We start from the raw sequence: 17,964 nt of genomic DNA on the forward strand, positions 1-17,964 counted from the left end.
ATGCTCTCACCCCCCCCCCCCCCTCCACCATCACCATCGTCGTCAGCAGCAGTAGCAGCGGCAGCAGCAGCGGCAGCAGCAGCGGCAGTAAGCGCAGCTCCACCACTTGATGCTGGCGACCTTGTCCGTCGGTGGCTGCGCATTTCAGCGTTGCAGTCAGAGCTTCCTACTCCTTTTCTTTTTCTCCATCTTCCTGTCCACAATGGCGTCGTCGGAGGCGCTGGATGAGGACTGTTCGCTGCAGCAGCTGCAGCAGCGGGGGAGATCGCAGAGTGACCCAAGCAGCATCACCGAGATCCGGTTGGCTGAGGCGCACAGAGCAGGTAACAGGAGTGGAAAGAGAGGAGAAGGCTGAGGAGAAGGTGAAGGTGAAGGAGAAGGAGGAGGCGTGCAGGACAGGTGTCATCAGCTGTCAGGCTGGGGACAGTTTAGTTTGTCATATGTGGATAGGAGACGCTCGTCATCTGCGGACATGATGTCAGTAGATCTGCATGCAACAAACAGGTTGCGTTGTTAAACGTGCGTCATTGGCAGACCGTGATCTACTGAGCCGAACCGTGCGGAGCGGAGCTGAGCTGAGCTGAGCTGAGGCCTTACAGCTGGAATCACACTCACATTTACAGTCACTCCGGAAATGGAGGAGAATTTCTGTCAGTGGAAACAAATATATCTTTAGTTTCAGATGTTGTCCATCTGCTGTATTTTCACTTCATCGACATGACTCATGTTTGGACTCTTTAAATGAAGAGCCTACATGAAACACATGTAGACAGGATTAAAACACAGAGAAATGTATATTATCATATTTAATAAGATATTTTAAATAGTCATTCAACATATATTTAAACAATACCACGAATATTCCCATTTAGAATTATTACCCTGTTGACGATATAGATAATTAAACAACATTATCACAGAATAGCTTATTATTCAGTACATGAGTTAGCCATAATTTAGCCTAATGCAGACAGGTTAAGGCTTATTTGTTTTAATATGAACTTAAGTTTATGTCTGTTTTGTTTTAACTCCCATTTTATTATATCTGAAATATTTTAACATTTACTACTGCAGAGTATGTTGCACTAACTAAAACTGATGTTTTTGTTATATATTTTCATTAATTATCACTTTTTAAGCAAGTTTAAAAAATATGAAATTCTATCATTTTTGCCTGTTTAAAATTTGATATTTTGGACTGCTTGGAAACAGGACTTTAAAACTAAAAAATAAAAGATGATATAATTCCTTCTTATCATTACATAGAGACAATGTTAGCAACAGTTAAGGTTAAACTGCAGCACAACTACAAACTTACCTCCACACCTTTACTCTGATTTAAATTCAGAGGTACTACATCAGTACAGTAATGTTTGGATCACCATTAGTACAGCTACTATGATGCAAGAAATGTCCTAAAAATTAGCATACACACAGACACCATGCAGTCTGCAGAATGTGGGGCTGAAAGTGATGAGAGTGATGACCATGTAGTTGACTGTTTCCATGGAGACGTAAATGGCAGGGGGCGGATCTTGGCTCTCTGACTGTGGGCTGTCTCTCTGTTTGTCTGCACAGATTTAATTCTGGCTGCAGTTGCTTTGGTTTGTGGTCAGTTGGTCTCAGTGATGTACAGCAGTCAGCCTGTCAAAGTAAAATGCCACTTACACTCTGTGAATCCTGAGGCTGGATTCACATTTCCACAGGGAACTGTTGGCCTGTTCATTCACTTACACTGTAGCGGTCCTGAGATATCCTGTTTGAAGGCTATTGATCGGCGGATCAATGTAAAAACATGATAAATCGCCCGCCTTAACTGGCTCTCAGACATTCATCATGCCCTGTAATTCAACTGGTTTCACAACAAGGAGAGTGTGTAGTATCAAATTCCAACAAGAGGGAATTTGATCGTGTAAAACTGTAGTAATAGCTCAACACGGCCAAGACCAGGCTGCAGAAGTCCTACAAGAGCGATACATGTGTATGTATCTGCAGCTTGGACTGTTAACATCATGTTCCCAATAAGCACTGGATCTCTATTACAGTTTTAAGACTTTGTCTAACCTATGATTCATGACGGTGAAAAGACAACTGGGAAAATAAAATCAGGTGTTATGGCCTGTTCAGGGTGAATCCTGCTCTGGCTTCTGCACCAAAGAAATGATACCTTGGCTTGTTGAAAAACAAAGACTGTTGCTAGAAATAGACTCTGAAACAGGGGATGAGCTTCTTGGTGTTATTTTGGGCAGTGACAATGTTTTAAATAAAAATGAGAACGGCTTGGGCAGAGCCAGAGCTGCCCTGGTGCTGGTGAGCTTTTTTTTTTGTCAATAACTGCCCTTCCTTGGTCTTTTGGGGCAAGTTATTGAACTTCTAGATTCACTGATGGCTGACATGTTAAGGAAACAGTTTAGTCTTTCAGCTGCGTTGATGGTCTTCCACTCTAACAAGTACCTGTTTCTTTTTATACATGGTTTACATGGTATAGTTTATAGCCCACATCAACATTTTTTTGTCAGTGTTTTGTCAGTGTTTGGGGGGAAAAACCCCAAAAAGATTGAAGAGAGAGCGTTGCCAGATCTGTGGTTGTGAATAACCTCTATTTCACAATCTGTTTAACACAGGACTTTCAATTCTGTCAGTGTACAAACAATTTTAGTTAGAGCTGGACTCACCAACATTTCACCATTAAAAACAGGAACACAGTCGAAAGCAGCTGCTATTTCAGACTAACACACTGATCCTGGTGTTGGATGTTTTGTTACCGTAAGGGTTTGTTCGCTGCTTGACCGAAAATGGAGTTCACTTTTTATAAAGCTAGCTGGCATTCAGAATATTGTGTATAATTCTGTTTTTATGAGCGCCTTCTGTTCTAGCATTTTCTTGTACCTCACCCTCTTGTTCTGCACTTCTTCTCTCACCCTAGTGAGAAAGACTTCCTAACTATCTGTGACTCATCTCAGTTTTCCTGGTCACTGACTGTCCAGTCAGTCAGGGTCTTAGCTTCCCTTGTCCAAGCCGTTCCGGTCACAGTCAGTCAGTCTCCAACATTCTACTGTAGCTCTGCAGCCTGCACCTATCCTCCTGTGTTTCCAGCTCCCTTGATTACCGACTCCCCTCCTGATGTGCTCCCCCTGCGTCTCGTTATCTCCTTCCCCCTGTGCGTATAAACAACTCTCAGTCACTTAGCAGTGTTCTGGTGTTCGATGTTTGATGTTCTGTGTTTCTTGATTGTAGAATCTATGAAAGGAGAACTCTCTTGTGCTCCCTAACGTTTATCCCCATCGCTAACACTACGATTAGCCTGTGGCCCAGGTCTGTCATCTTTGCGTCTTTTCAAAGTTTGTTTAACAATATCCTGTATTTCTGTATTCAGTATTTTCATGTCTGATATCCAATACCCATACTACAACTTGGAGGATCTGCCGATAGCGATGTCGCTCTGATACCATTGGGGCTTAGGTACGGAATCGGATGTAGTTGTTTTTTGCAGGTTCAATCCTGAAAGTTTGACCAATATCAGAAAATGAGCCAGCCCTACCTTACTCTGATCATTACAAAACTCCTTCATCAGCTGCACTTGTGTCCAACTGCCACATTGTTATTGTAAAAATGGCCATGATATATTCTATACTGACTTTTTAGCATTTTAAAAAAAGTAGAATTGTTAAGTTTTAAACACAGTCACATGTCCAGTTAAATTGTGGGCATATCCTGTAAAGCTGGTACAGTATATACAGCATAGGCCAGAATTGTTACTTTTTTGGCATAAAAAACCTGGCATTTCACTTGTTGTACCAAAAGTATATTTTAATATTTTACTGTAAAAATTAAAAACGTTTATCCCGTCCAAAATCATATGCATGGGATAAACAGTTGGGAGGATAGCAAGCAGTTAAAGGGTCAAAGATTTATCAATGTGGCCACCAGATGGCCCTACTTGTCATATGGCTGTAGTGGTTATTACAATGTTCTCCATAAAGGACAACCTTGACACTAAGACAGAAGGGCAAAAAAAGTAAAACAAAAAAAGCTTCAGATTTTTTCACACAGCAGGTTAACGGCTGTTCACTGTAAAAAAACGAAGGTTTTGTGCAACCTTTTTTGGGATATATTTAGAGCTGATGAAATTCCTGGGAGTCTAACAGGACGTCATCCATTTGAAGTGGAACATTTTGCGATAAAGGACTTTGTCCGTCTACTGCAACCTTGACTAATTTTAAACATGGGTTATGTGAGTTAGTCAGTTCAAAGAACTTTAAATTAAAACGTGATTTTACAAAAACAAACTACATTTTTCACCCTCATAGATTTCACCCTTGAATCTTTGATGTAGCCTTGATTTTATTTGTGTTTTCAAAGAAGCAGCTGAGACTCGGCGGGACGAAGCACTGTTAAAGAACTGCTTATTCTAAAGAGTGACACAACATGATTTATAGAAAGGGTAAATGTTAAATGTGCATTAAACACAGGCTGACATTTATACACCCCTGAGTGGGGAATGTTGAGGTATTTGACTTAAGCTGGCCGCCATTTACAGATGATGTATCTTTTATGAATGTTTCATGTGCTGACCTAATTCCTTTTAGAGCAGAGTAGAAGCAATATGTTGTGCATGAGGACACACGACGCAGAGCATCAGGCTGAGCCTTTCCACGTCCTCCTGCCAGCCTGGGTTAAGGAAGGATCAGACAGAAAGACACACTAACAAACTGGGCTGTGATAGTACTGTGTAATCCAATTTAAGCTCCACAGAAGCAGACCATTTCAGGGACTCAGGTCCCATTTTTACAAAATTGACAGTGAATCCCATAAAGAAGGAGGAACAAAAGTAGGCGAGAGAAGTGTTGTGCTTTCTGCAGCAGATGTAATTAAAACAACTGCTGAGTCCCAGTGCAGGAGTGGAGAGAAGACTAGAATAATAACAAGGATCCTCGGTAGCATTTATATATATATAAATATTTGGTTGAAGTGTAGTTTGAAGAAGGACCAATTACTCCAAAGCACAATAACACAAACTAATTCAAGTGTGTACAGGGGTCCTCGGTTTACGACATCCTCAACCTACAGTGTTTCATGGTTATATCGCCATCTCCCATACAAGCAAATAAAATATTACCATTAAAAAACATATTATAATATAAGCCAAGAAATAAAAATAAATGAATGCACAATCAAATCAATTACAGAAATTTGAGACTTTTGTAAGTGATGTCTTATAAATGCATCATGTGTGTCAGCTGTTCTGTTGTTTTTAGACACTTCTTTTTTGTAAGAGCAAACATCCACATCCATAGGGTCACAGTTCAGAAAGTTCAAATGATTGGGCCAGACATGACAATTGAACAGGTCACTAATGAAATGGCAGTGTACTGACCCAGTGTTGTTCAACATCCCTGACCCCTCACTTTATTAAATGTTCAGAGGAATCTTGGTCTCTGTTTTTTATTGTAAAACCTTATGTTAACCCGGCTCAGCAGCTAGCGTTTGTTTACATAGTGGCTGAGGTGTTTTTCTACTGCTGACGTTTACAACCAATGGTAAAGTGCTGAGGTGCAACGTGTCCCACAAATGGACAGAACTGTGAGAGGCCAGTTCTTATGTACACATGCTTTACCCACTTTACTTTGCAACTTCCTTATGACTGCACAACATCTATGTGTGATTTCACCCTTTCCCCCTTAGTGTGTTTCTCTGTGTGTGTGTGTGTGTCAGTCACCACAGCTCCTCCCCTGGTTCTGTTCTCAAACCTACAGAAATGTCACACTAAACTGACTTAATATAGATATTCACTTTTCTTATCGATTTCACCTCAAGACTAAAATAATTTGAAAAAAATATATGAAAAAGAAACACATTTTGCTGGATTTTTAAGGATGCGTTGTTCCATTTAATTGGAACAATGGGAACACACTAGACAACGGTATTAAAAGTGAACACTTGTAGAACAAAGATGCTCTAATTGGGTTTTTAATAAAATAGTTAGATTTTCTTTCAGTTTACTACACTGGTAAATGTTTTCCATTATTTTTCCATTCCTGTAATCTCTGTTGATCTCCTCAAAATACTAATGCAAATGCTGCAAGTCAGTCTTTCTGTGTTACCAAACAGTCCAGAGCCATAAGACGACCATTTTGTCTGTTCTGTGCATCTCACTTTGCCAGACCCTCAAAGCCAGGCCACACTCAATGAAGTCATGTAAATATTGAATGAGATTCATTCCCGCCAGGACGCCGACAGTGCTGGTTTTAGTCTTTGTTTACTGCTAGTGCATCCCTAAGGAATAATCATGTCAGCGACAGTTATCATCTCTAATGTCTCTGCTCTTTTGCCTTTAACATAGAGATGTCCCTGGAGTCCATCGATCTGAAACCACGGAGGTTTTGCTTAAGTGATGCTATCCTTGCAATTAGTTGTCTGTGAAGATGAGGCAGATGGAAATACAGTATGTAGAACGTTTCTCTGGGCTTACGTAAGACCTAATTATTAGTTTTTAATAATAATAAAAAAAGAATACAACCAGACATAAACATACCAAAGATCTACTCTGAGTCAAGTCTGAGTTTAATGTATTTCCCTTTTCTAAGTGATGACATCAAGAAGTGTATTTATAAAAACTAATTAATGACTAAATTTATGCTTGTTTATCCATTAGAAAACTTATAATATACTTATAAATATATATGTATTATATATAATAATATACCCAGCAGAGATAAGAATTCTGTACAAACAATACATGTTGACCACAGAGGCTGAAGTGTCAGAGTGAATATATGAAGTGTGGCCAATTTGAAGCATTAAAGATATAAAATCTGTATCGTGTTTAAATGGCAGAAAATACTGGCCAATGTTATGATAAACGCCCCTCCCTGCCTCACATACGTGTGACCACTTCAGTCGGATTGCTTGCCAGCTGTTTATTTGCACTGCTCCTCCTGCTGGAAAGGGCGGGGCTCACATGGCACATTAGCTTCAAATGTCAGTAAGCCACTCGCCTGAGCTGCAGAACAGACCTCTCCCACGAGTGCCATGTTTGCAACATTTTTTTTAAAACCCCGGAGTCTATTACTTATCATCTGTGGACTTCCCACTATCTGAGTGGGACTGAACTTTATTTCTTTAAAGTGAAGAACCAACCATCTGCTGGAGAACATCTGGATCTCCGTGTGTCCTGTGATCGGTAGGAAACCATGTGATTGTCCTAATCCTGCTGAGATGTGGACCCATCTGACTGGAGAACACTTTTGTAATGTTTTTCTGTTGTCCAACTCAAGCTCAAAAAGCAGATGTAGTTCTATGTAGTTCTTCACAACGATACCTTAAGGCTGGTCTGTTGAGTACAATTAGCAGTTTCTGATGCTCTTGGATTCGTCGCTCAGAACTTTCACACAGAGATTGAGCACTAGGTTCTTCACTTCACTCTGGTTAGGTGTTCTTGCAAACACCAGTCCTGGCTGTGATCTGACCAATTATTTGTTAAGTCTATTTATTAATTGAATGAAATCTAATTGAATCCAATTAATCACAGGGCAGCTGTGGATAAGTCTGTGTTTAATACAACTAAGTTTCAAGTATCTTTTATAAAAAATATTTTTTTAACATAACCACAGCTTTGTAACCTGCTAAAATGTTACAAAGTTCACAAAAAGATTGGCTCTAACCTTCTTTTGCACTCATTAATATTTCACCCTAGCATGAAGTGCTGTCAGGTTTACTGTACATTATGCATTTCTGCATGCCTGGCCCTGATTGGCTACAGCCTTTTCATCCACCCAGCAACTCCGTGTTCCTCATGCTATGGTGGTTTTTACTCTGAGGGACTCTAACCTCCTGCAGCATCCACAGTAGTAACCATGGCAACGGCAGCCTGACCCTGCATGTGGCTGTTGTTACTCCAGGCTTGACCTGAATTCTCTGCTGCAGATGAGCACTGATCTGCTTACCGTGGTCAGTGGTCAAGCAACTGAAAAACCTCAGTCAAAGCCCAGAACTCTAACAGGGATCAATAAACACAGCTTTAAATAATAGAGATGAACAGAATGTAGTTTAAATGATACTTGGATGGATTGTCGTTACAAACACATTATCAACTATTTATATATGTTATTGTTTAAGAAATAGTACATGTCTACTCTACAACCTCTGGTGTATGTTGGTCTCATGGTAATACATGCTGAAATGCAGCCCTGACTAAAAAAAAACAACATTGGTTGATTTCTTTGGTAAACAAATCCCAGGATCTTTAAGTTTCACTGAAATCTCAAATAAGACAGACTTAAATGATTCACCTTTATCTTCAATCTTCACAGAAATTTGACATAAGGCCCACTTTCATACAATCTGGACAACAACGTGGTTAAACAGACCTGGTCAAGCATTTAGATTAAGAATTTGATGTTTCTTACAGCCTCCATGCTAGCTGCTGCGGCTACAGCTGTTTCATACTCAGTACAGCTTCTCTGTGATGAGTAACGTTTAATAAATAAATGAATTTGTTGTGTGAAAAAACGTAGACACCGAGTCAGCACATACAGTAGTGTAAATTGCAAACGTTTTTGCTAACAATATGTACAAAAAAGAATAGCTTCACTTTGAGTTAATTATAATCTGCATAACACAAACATGGATTTCAGACTGATGTTAGAGAAGTACATGGTGCTGATGCAGATGTTATTTATTCCCCTGTGTTCTCTAAAGACAGTTTAAAAGCATTCCATTGTTTATGTGTCTTTGAGAGTAAAAAGGTCGGCCTGCTCTGAATCCCTGTGAGTAATTCATGTACAATGTGAACCACTGTCTCATCTCGATCGCCTCTCTTCAGATTTACAATTTAAAAAAGGCCTTCACAGATAATCACATGAATTTGCTGGTGGTCATGTCATGAATACAGATACAGCTTAGAAGTAGTTACGTAAGAGTTACAGGGGAAAACTGGCTACAGTTAAAGAGGGATCTAGTGGAAGAGTTCGACCACCAGGTTTAGATACCTGGACAAGTCTGAGGTTCTGTCCCTGATGTGCACAGATCTACGGCTCTGCTTGCTGCAGCCAACTTCCCTGTTTGAGGACGTTTCTCAATACAAAAAATGCAAAAAGTCTTTATTTAATTTCCCACTCCTCTCTGATGGTGATGCATGTTTATAAATGTAGTTTTAGCTGCTAATTTTAAAGAGTGTTTCTGTTTTACTGTGTGTTATTGAAGGAATGGACCAGCAGAAGGAGCTGCGTGCCGGTTGCTTGGTGTCAGGAGTACGCACACCACCTGTCCGCAGAAACAGCAAACTGGCCTCATTCGGACGCATCTTTAAGCCGTGGAAATGGAGGAAAAAGAAAAACGAGAAGCTGAAGCCCTCGGGACAGAGTAAGTGAGCCACAGGACCTCCAACAGTGACTCTTCTACATAAGGACGGTGGATTCACTCTCCACAGTTCATCAGCCCATAACAGGGTCTAACATCTCAGAGTCCTGTACCATACGTTCTTTTTTTGTTTTATTCAGTGGTGGAGAAGAAGGCAGCTGCACCAATGAGAAGAGGGGAACCGCTCGTGAGAAACACAGAAGAAATGGAGACAGGTGGATACATTCACACACACACTCACTCACACACACACACACAGGACTTGAAGCTGTTTTCTGCTCTGTGTGTGAGCAGAGTCAGATCAGGCCTGTGGAGGTAACAGTGAAGATCCAGACACTCCCACTCAGTCCGATGACGAGGGCAAAGACGAGGAGCATGTGACCTTGCCCAGCACCACTGAAGACCTCAGCAGTGACTTAGAAGCATCAGCAGGTAATATGTGGCCCACACCAATAACAGAAAAGACGACTTGCACCAAGAATAGTGAGCAGTTTTTCATAGCCCACGACTGTATTTGTATTCCTAAGGACAGATAAACTACCAAGTCTTATAAAGTTAAAACGACCACTCAGCAGCTGCTGAATCAGAGTTACATTTAAAACCACAAATCCAAAAGTTTGTTACATCAGCTTGCTAAAAAAATGTCCTGCTTCATGCCGTCCTTGCTAGTCAGTCGGTAATGTCATGCCTCTAAGTGACCACTAGGTGGAGACAGATCCATTCTTTGTAATTACAATCCTCCCACGTTCTATTTCAGTGCAAACTGATTTGATGGACAACTCAAAGCCAGGGTTGGACAACAGCCAGAGTCACGGTGGAGGAGACAACAGTACCTCAGTGAGTGAGTCCAGTGAGGAGACACAGGCTGTGGAAGGGAGAAGGTCAGGGACGGAGCCTCAGCCTCAGCCTCAGCCTCAGCCACAGCCTGTGACCAGGCGAGCCAGCACCCCTCCTCCACCCAACATGCCTGTCAAACTGCTGCCCAGACTGGGAAGCCTGGACTGTGAGTTTACCAGGAGTGAAAAGCTAATCAAACCTCAGAGGTGTTTTCTGACCAGGTCAACGTTTTTCCACAGGTGCCCCCCCAGTGCCCGTGAAGAAGTCTCCAGCCACTTTACCTAGAAATTTCTCTCTGCCTAAAGACCCTCATGGCTCCCTTTTAAGAGGCAGGATGTCCACACCTACAGGGTCCCCTCACCTTGGAACACTGCACCATCAACTGCCACCTAGCTGTATCATTGAGGAATTGCACCGAGCCTTGGCAACCAAACACAGGCAGGAGAGGTTAGACTGACAGTTCTAATACAAGTACAGTACTATAAAATATATTTATATACTAAAGAAAGAACTAGGGATGACCTCGAACAACCTTCCATGTCATATTTCCATGTACTGCAGTCTGTAGTATCTATTGATACCAATACCAAACTGATACCATCCTCCCTCTAGCAGCAAATACTCTGCTCAAAAAGTAATGAATCAAATTCAAGCAAAACTCTTTCTGCACGATTTTCCTTTGGCAGTATCTTAATTTCATACGATATCCACACTACAGTACTTTTGTTCACACAAAGATAAGGTGAGCACTGACCAGATATCTGTGTCTTGTGTTATCACAGTTTCCAGTTGAAGGAAGCACGTTCGTCGCCACAGCGGCGGTTTGATGGCCGCCTATCGCGCATGTCTAGCACAGAGAGGGAGCCAGGTGTTGAGCCTGCGTGCAAAAAAGAATCTGATGAGAACAAGGAAAATGTGCGTCTAGACCAGTCTGTGGGCGACCAGGAGAGCTGGAACGAGTCTGCGATGTCTGGTAGGTCCTAACCCAATGTACCATCCTCCAAATTGGTACTTTTATATAATTGCCAGTTTTTTTATCCTGCCAATTTTCAACAATCAGTCTTTTTTTTTCTATGAAATTTGGTGCAAAACAAAAAGCAAAATTTCCCTTTCCAATTACAACTACTAAATCTTGCTAATACTTGTTTATTGCAGGAGTATGACGTAGAGATTAAAGTAAAGTACATGAGCTGAGTGTTTGGTGTTGAATTTCAGTGGCTGGAGAACATCCCCTCCTGTCGCCCTAATTCTTAGTTATTAATGTGGATTTTTGGTGCCACCTGATCCTGCGTGAACCAACATGAACTCCCGACTTCTCTATCCAAAATGATTTAAATCTTTAGTTTTACTCTCCCGTTTATGCTGTAGTATTTTGTATCTCACTGACTTCAATAATTAACCGATGCATTAACCGGTCCGGTCCATTCCAAAATAATTACAATTTCTGCAACAATCGTGTCTGTAATTTGGTGTTAAATAACAGCTGTTTCTCAAGTCTGAGTCAGATCTAGATCAGGAAACTGATGAGTTATAACTATTAGAGGAGAACCAAAACCCAACAGCGTGCAGTAACTGACTCAAACGTGTGTTTGGACACCAACAGGAACTCTGCCTCGCAGAATGAAAAAGGAGCTTCTGGCCGTGAAGCTGAGGAACCGGCCCAGCAAGCAGGAGCTGGAGGACCGCAATATTTTCCCTGTCCGAAGTGACCAGGAGCGGCAGGAAATCCGTCAGCAGATTGAGATAAGGCTGGCCAAGTGAGTAACTACGTGTGCACCGTGATTGGTTCTCGTCTTTGCATCAGTTCCCACCATATATCCAACCGAGGCAGGATTATTTTTGTCAGTGCAGAGATTCACTAACAGGTAACAGCTAACATTAACTGAGGTAGTTCACTGGTCAAGACAAGTCAAATGCATGACTGTTTATCAGAGTTATTATATTGTTGTACATATTTTACGTGATCCACTGCCACTCAACTTTACTGTTATTATGCAACATAAATGGCATGAAAAAAAAATCCTTTTAATGCGGGTGTCTTTCAGCATTTAAGAAGAAACTTGTGGAACCATTCTGTCTGAAGTTCTGATTATGGAGATTCCCTTTCTAATGCGAATAGACAGAAGCAAAGTGATGGTGTGTTTATGTCCAGTTTAGAGAAATTACTTTGTCTTTCTGTCACATTTTTCCACAAAAAGGATTGCAACACAGCATCACATGTAGCCAAGTTTCACCTAAAGTTAAATCCAGTCAATGCAGCTAGTTAGAATATCGGTGGTTGTTTACCCGCATAATAAAAAGAATGTTCTTCATAATTCCAAAAACATTTTTAGTGTTCCACACCGTAGACGTGTCTCGCTGGGGAATGTTCCAACACTGCTTACGTAAAGTAGCGTGGACCCCTCTTGCATAATGCAAACAGACAGTGATCAATTCTGTTTTGTAAGTAGTCGTTGGACAGTGGGAGGCTGAGCTACTGATGGAATGTGAAGCGTGTTGGTTAAGGCCAGAGGTCAAAGCATCATCCGGTCTACTCAGTGTTTCTGACAGTTATGGTCAGTGGACTGTGAAACAGGGGACGCTCACTGCAGGCTGAGCTGCTCTACTTGATAGAAGTAAAACAAGATTAAAATAAAAAAACCCAAAGAAATAGAATAGGTAAAGATGATCCTTATACAAAACTGAAATCATTTTCAATGTGCATAAATATAAATAGATGTGGGTGTGGACTGTCTGGAGGTGTCACTCTAACACTGACACATTGAAATTTGATGAATGAAAAAATGTAGGTTTTGGATTTTTAGTATAAAGACTTTGGCTAAGCTTCTGAGTGAACTGTGTTGTACCAGACACTGTGTCTGCACAGTGTTCTCACAGGTGCTGACATGTGAACAGCTGAGGCAGTGCCATTGTTTTGGGATGACACCACCATGTGCTCTGCCGTCTCTGTCCTGATTCTGCTGGCCACACCGTCTGCCCCAGGCTCCCACTGAAACAACAAACGCTGTGAGCAGTCTGTAGTAGCAGTGGTGGTGTGTAGACAGTCTCTGAATCACACTGAATGAGCTGTGCTGGATCTGACAGACAGGTGTTCTGTCAGATCTTACAGTGTGGTCAGGTCCTACTCTCTGGGGCTCTCGTCAGAGTTCAGCACAGGTTGAACAGCCTTCAGGAGGAGGACAGAACAATGATGTCTTTGACTTTACAGCAGTCCCCTTCAGCTAAAATCACTGGACATCATCCTGCTCTCATTTAATGATAAAATAAGGTGTGCATATAACTGTCACTTTGAAATTAACATCAAGCCGTGGCTACTGTGTTTTCTGCTTTTGGTGATTTCTGGATAATATATAGTGGTTGGCTCTATGTAACACATTTGAACATATTGTACTTCAAGTTGTTTGGCTAACATGATTTCATTTTGGGGTAAAACATGGCAGATTGTATTGATTTGCTTTAACTGAAGGGCAGAGCCGTACTCTGCAGCAGAATGCAGAGCAGTGGGCTGGCCTGGCACAGCGATAGGGAATCCTTTGTTCCCATTTTTAGCTCTCATCGACAAAAACACTGCATCAGCAGTCAAAATCAATGACCATTCTACGTCACAGACCGCTTCTTTTTCCTCTACGCTCCCGTCCCTGCTGCTGAGGAGGCTGCAGTTTGTCCACTGCAGCTGCAGGGAGCTGTACAGTGATTCTGAGCCTGTGTCATCAGCTGAGGACAGATTAGTGATGCTTTTGCATTTTTACACTGGCAGTGTGAGATTTTACCGCAGCCCACCTGATCTCCTGACGTGCCCGTAGGGTAAAGAGAGGGCAGCTTTCCTGATGATGAAAACCTCTGAAGCATTATTGGCAATAAGTAAATTCTATTTTTAGTAAGACATGTTTTTGAAGATGTTTATAAAAGGCTTTTTTTTAGCTGACAGCAATATATTTCTCCACTAAGAAAAGCTTGGTTGAGTAAAATGATCTGAAGTGCATAGTGCAAAAAACAACAGCAGGGAAAAGAATATCCAGTGAACTCTTACACTTTACACATGACATTTTAAATACCTTATGTAACTGACCACAGAAGAGCACAGTGCAGGAAGCAGTGTGTGATTGTAGAGCTGATTGAGGTTCTGCAGTTTCATCCAATTGTTTTGATGAACTTTAAATTGAAATTACCATCTACAAGATTTTATTAAAACCTAAAATCTCGCTTCTGAATCTTTACATATTCAGGCAAATAGACTTTTGACTAACTTTACTAGCCCAGATGGTTTTACTAAAATATATCTTTCAAATTATCCATTATCCATTGTCTTGTGTTACTGTGGTTTTACAAAAGGCATGGCTGTGCCTCCATCCTCTCACTGGTTGAGTCTCACTGACGAATTTTGGCTGGAAATTGTAAACCAGTTTGGGAAAAAAAAGAAGAAAGCAGCAGATAAAACAAGGCACAAACATAATGGGAAACACAATCCCCAAATTGCACACTGTCACCCTGTAGAGTCTCAGTGTCCCACACTCAGCAATTAACGCCATACAGTGTCTTTTTATAGGACTGAATGCTGCACAAATGTCAAAAGTCTCTGCACCCACGTAATGAATTCCTCTTGTTCTTACTTTCACAGCCCTCTTGCTGGGTTCCCTCCCCTCTACAAAAAAGAAAAAGAAAAGAAAGAGTAGAGAGTAGGCTATGTCCAGGGTTTGTCACGTATGTCGGACCACTGTCTATCTCCCACATTGATTTTAAGTTCCATGTGACTGTGACAGTGTTCATTATGTGAAACCCAACCAGACATTGATTTCGTGTTGACATCTGCTGTGTTGACTAATGGATATTCCTGTTTTGACTAAATCAATTCCTGAGGCATTTCAGGACTGTTTGTGTCCTCTTCAGGGATGACCTACACAGATATTTAGATATTTGTAATGACCTTGCACAAAGATAGTGAGTTAGTTAGTTCGTTATGGTTCCAAGAGTCAAACTTTCTTTTTTATTTAACTTATTGTAGAAGTTGTGGCTATATGAAATGTTGGAACACAGGTTGTTCTGCTGAAAAGCACAACAACTCTACGTCTCAGACTGGATTTGATGACAGCCATTTGTTACTAAATCGCTATAGAGTTCTTCAACTGCATAGGTGGTTCCATGGTGTAATGGTTAGCACTCTGGACTTTGAATCCAGTGATCCGAGTTCAAATCTCAGTGGAACCTGAATTTTTCCTTTTCAAACTACCTTAACAGCTTCAAATCTCGGTGGAACCTGAATTTTTCCTTCTCAAACTACCTTAACAGCATAGATTCAATATTAATGTTTTTATTTTTATTGAGTTACAAGGGACTTTTGCCTTCATTCATTTTTATTATCTTATTGTTGATTTTTTACCTTGGGATTAACCAATCCTTCCTACCAATTCACATTTTCTTAACTTGCTTTTAACAGTTAGGGATAAGTAAGTCATAAGGTAGAAAAATAAAGACATTTTAAATCAAGGCAGCATGTACGCAGCACTAACCCAAAGAGATTTCATTCAGTAAAAATGTTACAAGTATCAGTAGAAGATAAACAGGTCAACCCGTGCTGTCCACATCAGAGATGAAGCCAAGGATTAGGACACACCACACTGGGCAGTAGCTGATCATTCCATTCTCTACCATTTTTCATGGCCTGCCATTCCCATCAGCCATTGCTTTCAGTGTAGGGTCATTGCTTTGACATGTTGGTAAAATGTCCAACAAATGAGAACCTTTTATATCTGTTGCAAAATGTAGTTCACTGTTGGCCTGGTGGGGCACCGACACTGCTTCTGTGGGGTTTTTTGTATTACTGTATTGTTTGTTATTTAATAATTTAAAAAGTGAACCAATGGTTGCAGCACATCAGCATTACTCTTTATTAGTTAATAGTTAGTTGATACGTTCATTAGTTTTAAGAACAATGCAACATAATTGTGACATTGTAACATAATTTAAACCTAAAACTCTTTACTGCAAGTGCTGCAGTTGTGATAGTGTCGTCTGTGTTGCTCACTTCTTGGCTAAAAAAAAGGGTTATTTAGAGATTTAGAGTCTTTGTGGTTTAACAGCAGCTTTGCATTCTTTCAGTCCTATGATTGCCACCCACTTGGTCTATTTTTTACCAGAACATGTTTACACACAGAAAGGTTGCAGTTTCTGTCTAAACTCAGAACAAAAATGAAACAGATAACAGTGGAATTCTGGGGGATGTTTTTCGCAGTCGATGAAAACCTGCTTTTTGTCATGCATTCCTATCCAATGTTCTTTCAATTTTGGCAAAAGAAAAAGATAACTCTAGATCATTGCTGTAATGAGAGTGTGAAGGGATATCCAATTAAAATGTACATTAAAAAAGCCTAATCATTATTTAATGAGTGTGCTATTGGCACACAGCATCACCATGGGAAAAGGTTCATATCATCCGTCTTCAGCATGTTTCAGTCATTACAGCTTTAGTCAAGACATAATGTGAATGTCTTAGAGCCTTTGAACTTTAAATGAGTCAGGGGACTCAGTTGTAAAGGTTGCTTTGTCAAGTCTCTTGGTGAACATATATACAGGAGCTCCACTGCTGGTCTGACCTCATCTGGAAACATCAGCATTCTGGCAATTCTGTTTCTTTTGGACAGTTTCAGCATCAGCTGGCGTTTCCTCCAAAGTGTGAGATAATTTAGGTCTGTCTCTCATATCCGATTTGAAAGTATATTTTATCATGACATAAAATCTCCCAAGTACGCCAGACTTGCAGGGCATCAGCACTTTGTTTTTTGATTACTGCATTTACAGGAAATGGTGGTTAACCTCTGCAAGCTTTTTATCTTAGGGGGCTGTTAATTTTCATTCCATGACCTTAAACAAAATAAAATTCTTGCATAAGCTTGATTTCATACTTGACCTATAAAATATGGAAAAATACTCTGAATTAAATCTTGTGAAATATTATTTTTAAGGTCAACCTACCCTCAGCACTAACAACATGAAAGTTACCAAGTGAGTATTTGTAAGATGGCTGAAAGCTAACAGGTGAGGTTGAAACTCTTGTAAAGTCTTGTAAAAATAGGTAGCACAACAACCCTATGTCTCAGACTGGATTTGATGTCAGCCATTTGTTAGTAAATCACCACAAAGTTCTTCATGTGTACAGGTGGTTCCATGGTGTAATGGTTAGCACTCTGGACTTTGAATCCAGTGATCCGAGTTCAAATCTCGGTGGAACCTGAATATTTGGGAGAATTCATTCACCTATTACTGTATTTTTTCTTTCCTAAACTACCTTAACAGCAGTCGCTCTGGAGGGGTTTGTTATGATTGTGTCTCTGGACTCTGAGATTGACTTATTTTTACTAAATAAAAATGGTAGACGACCGATGGCTTGATGGGGAAATAGTTACTTCATTAATTTCCTGATTTTCTTACTGAACTGAATTACAATAATGTTTAATTCAGAATTTGCAATATTTTTTGATTGTTGCTGTGTAAATGGAATGCAGCTGTTGAAAGTACCTTATTTGTTTAATGTGTGCAAATTAAATGTTATTGCACGTTTGTCAAATAGCAGTCCTACCCTGTCTGTGCTGAGTGAAGGTCTTTAGGATGGGTCGTGCAGGGTCTGCAGCTCTGGTTTGAGAAATGTTTGGAAATAGTAAAAATAAATTCAAAATGAGTCTGTGAATATTAATACTCGTGATCAACACTGACGTTTAAATTTAAAGTAACATTTAGGTTACGTAAGTTTAGCTTAGGTAAGTTTTACCTTTT

At 40.5% G+C, this 17,964-nt stretch overlaps 1 protein-coding gene, 1 long non-coding RNA gene and 2 other non-coding genes across 5 annotated transcripts in view; 3 read left to right on the forward strand and 1 right to left on the reverse strand.

Moving 5' to 3' along the window:
* Positions 1-31: 31 nt before the first annotated feature.
* phactr3b (phosphatase and actin regulator 3b) overlaps positions 32-17,964 on the forward strand; it is a 22,361-nt gene continuing 4,428 nt past the window's right edge. The window contains exons 1-8 of one of the 2 annotated variants that reach the window (XM_008320549.3): positions 32-323; positions 9,205-9,363; positions 9,501-9,575; positions 9,655-9,792; positions 10,118-10,363; positions 10,437-10,644; positions 10,980-11,170; positions 11,801-11,954. In XM_008320549.3, coding sequence (XP_008318771.1) covers positions 110-323; positions 9,205-9,363; positions 9,501-9,575; positions 9,655-9,792; positions 10,118-10,363; positions 10,437-10,644; positions 10,980-11,170; positions 11,801-11,954 — 1,385 coding nt within the window. In that variant the 5' untranslated portion in view covers positions 32-109. Of the gene's footprint in view, positions 324-6,745; positions 7,184-9,204; positions 9,364-9,500; positions 9,576-9,654; positions 9,793-10,117; positions 10,364-10,436; positions 10,645-10,979; positions 11,171-11,800; positions 11,955-17,964 lie in introns of those variants that run through there. The other variant, XM_025059911.1, reaches the window with a different exon arrangement.
* LOC112487709 (uncharacterized) lies at positions 424-17,892 on the reverse strand. Its single transcript, XR_003051053.1, has 3 exons — positions 17,771-17,892; positions 10,952-11,074; positions 424-648 (listed from the first exon to the last, which is right to left on the reverse strand). It is a non-coding gene; the product is annotated as an uncharacterized LOC112487709 (long non-coding RNA).
* Positions 15,331-15,402, forward strand: trnaq-uug (transfer RNA glutamine (anticodon UUG)). The gene has a single exon. It is a non-coding gene; the product is annotated as a tRNA-Gln (tRNA).
* On the forward strand, positions 17,353-17,424 carry trnaq-uug (transfer RNA glutamine (anticodon UUG)). The gene has a single exon. It is a non-coding gene; the product is annotated as a tRNA-Gln (tRNA).

This window comes from Cynoglossus semilaevis, chromosome 11 (assembly GCF_000523025.1).
Source record: "Cynoglossus semilaevis isolate Cse_v1.0 chromosome 11, Cse_v1.0, whole genome shotgun sequence".
NCBI lineage: Eukaryota > Metazoa > Chordata > Actinopteri > Pleuronectiformes > Cynoglossidae > Cynoglossus > Cynoglossus semilaevis.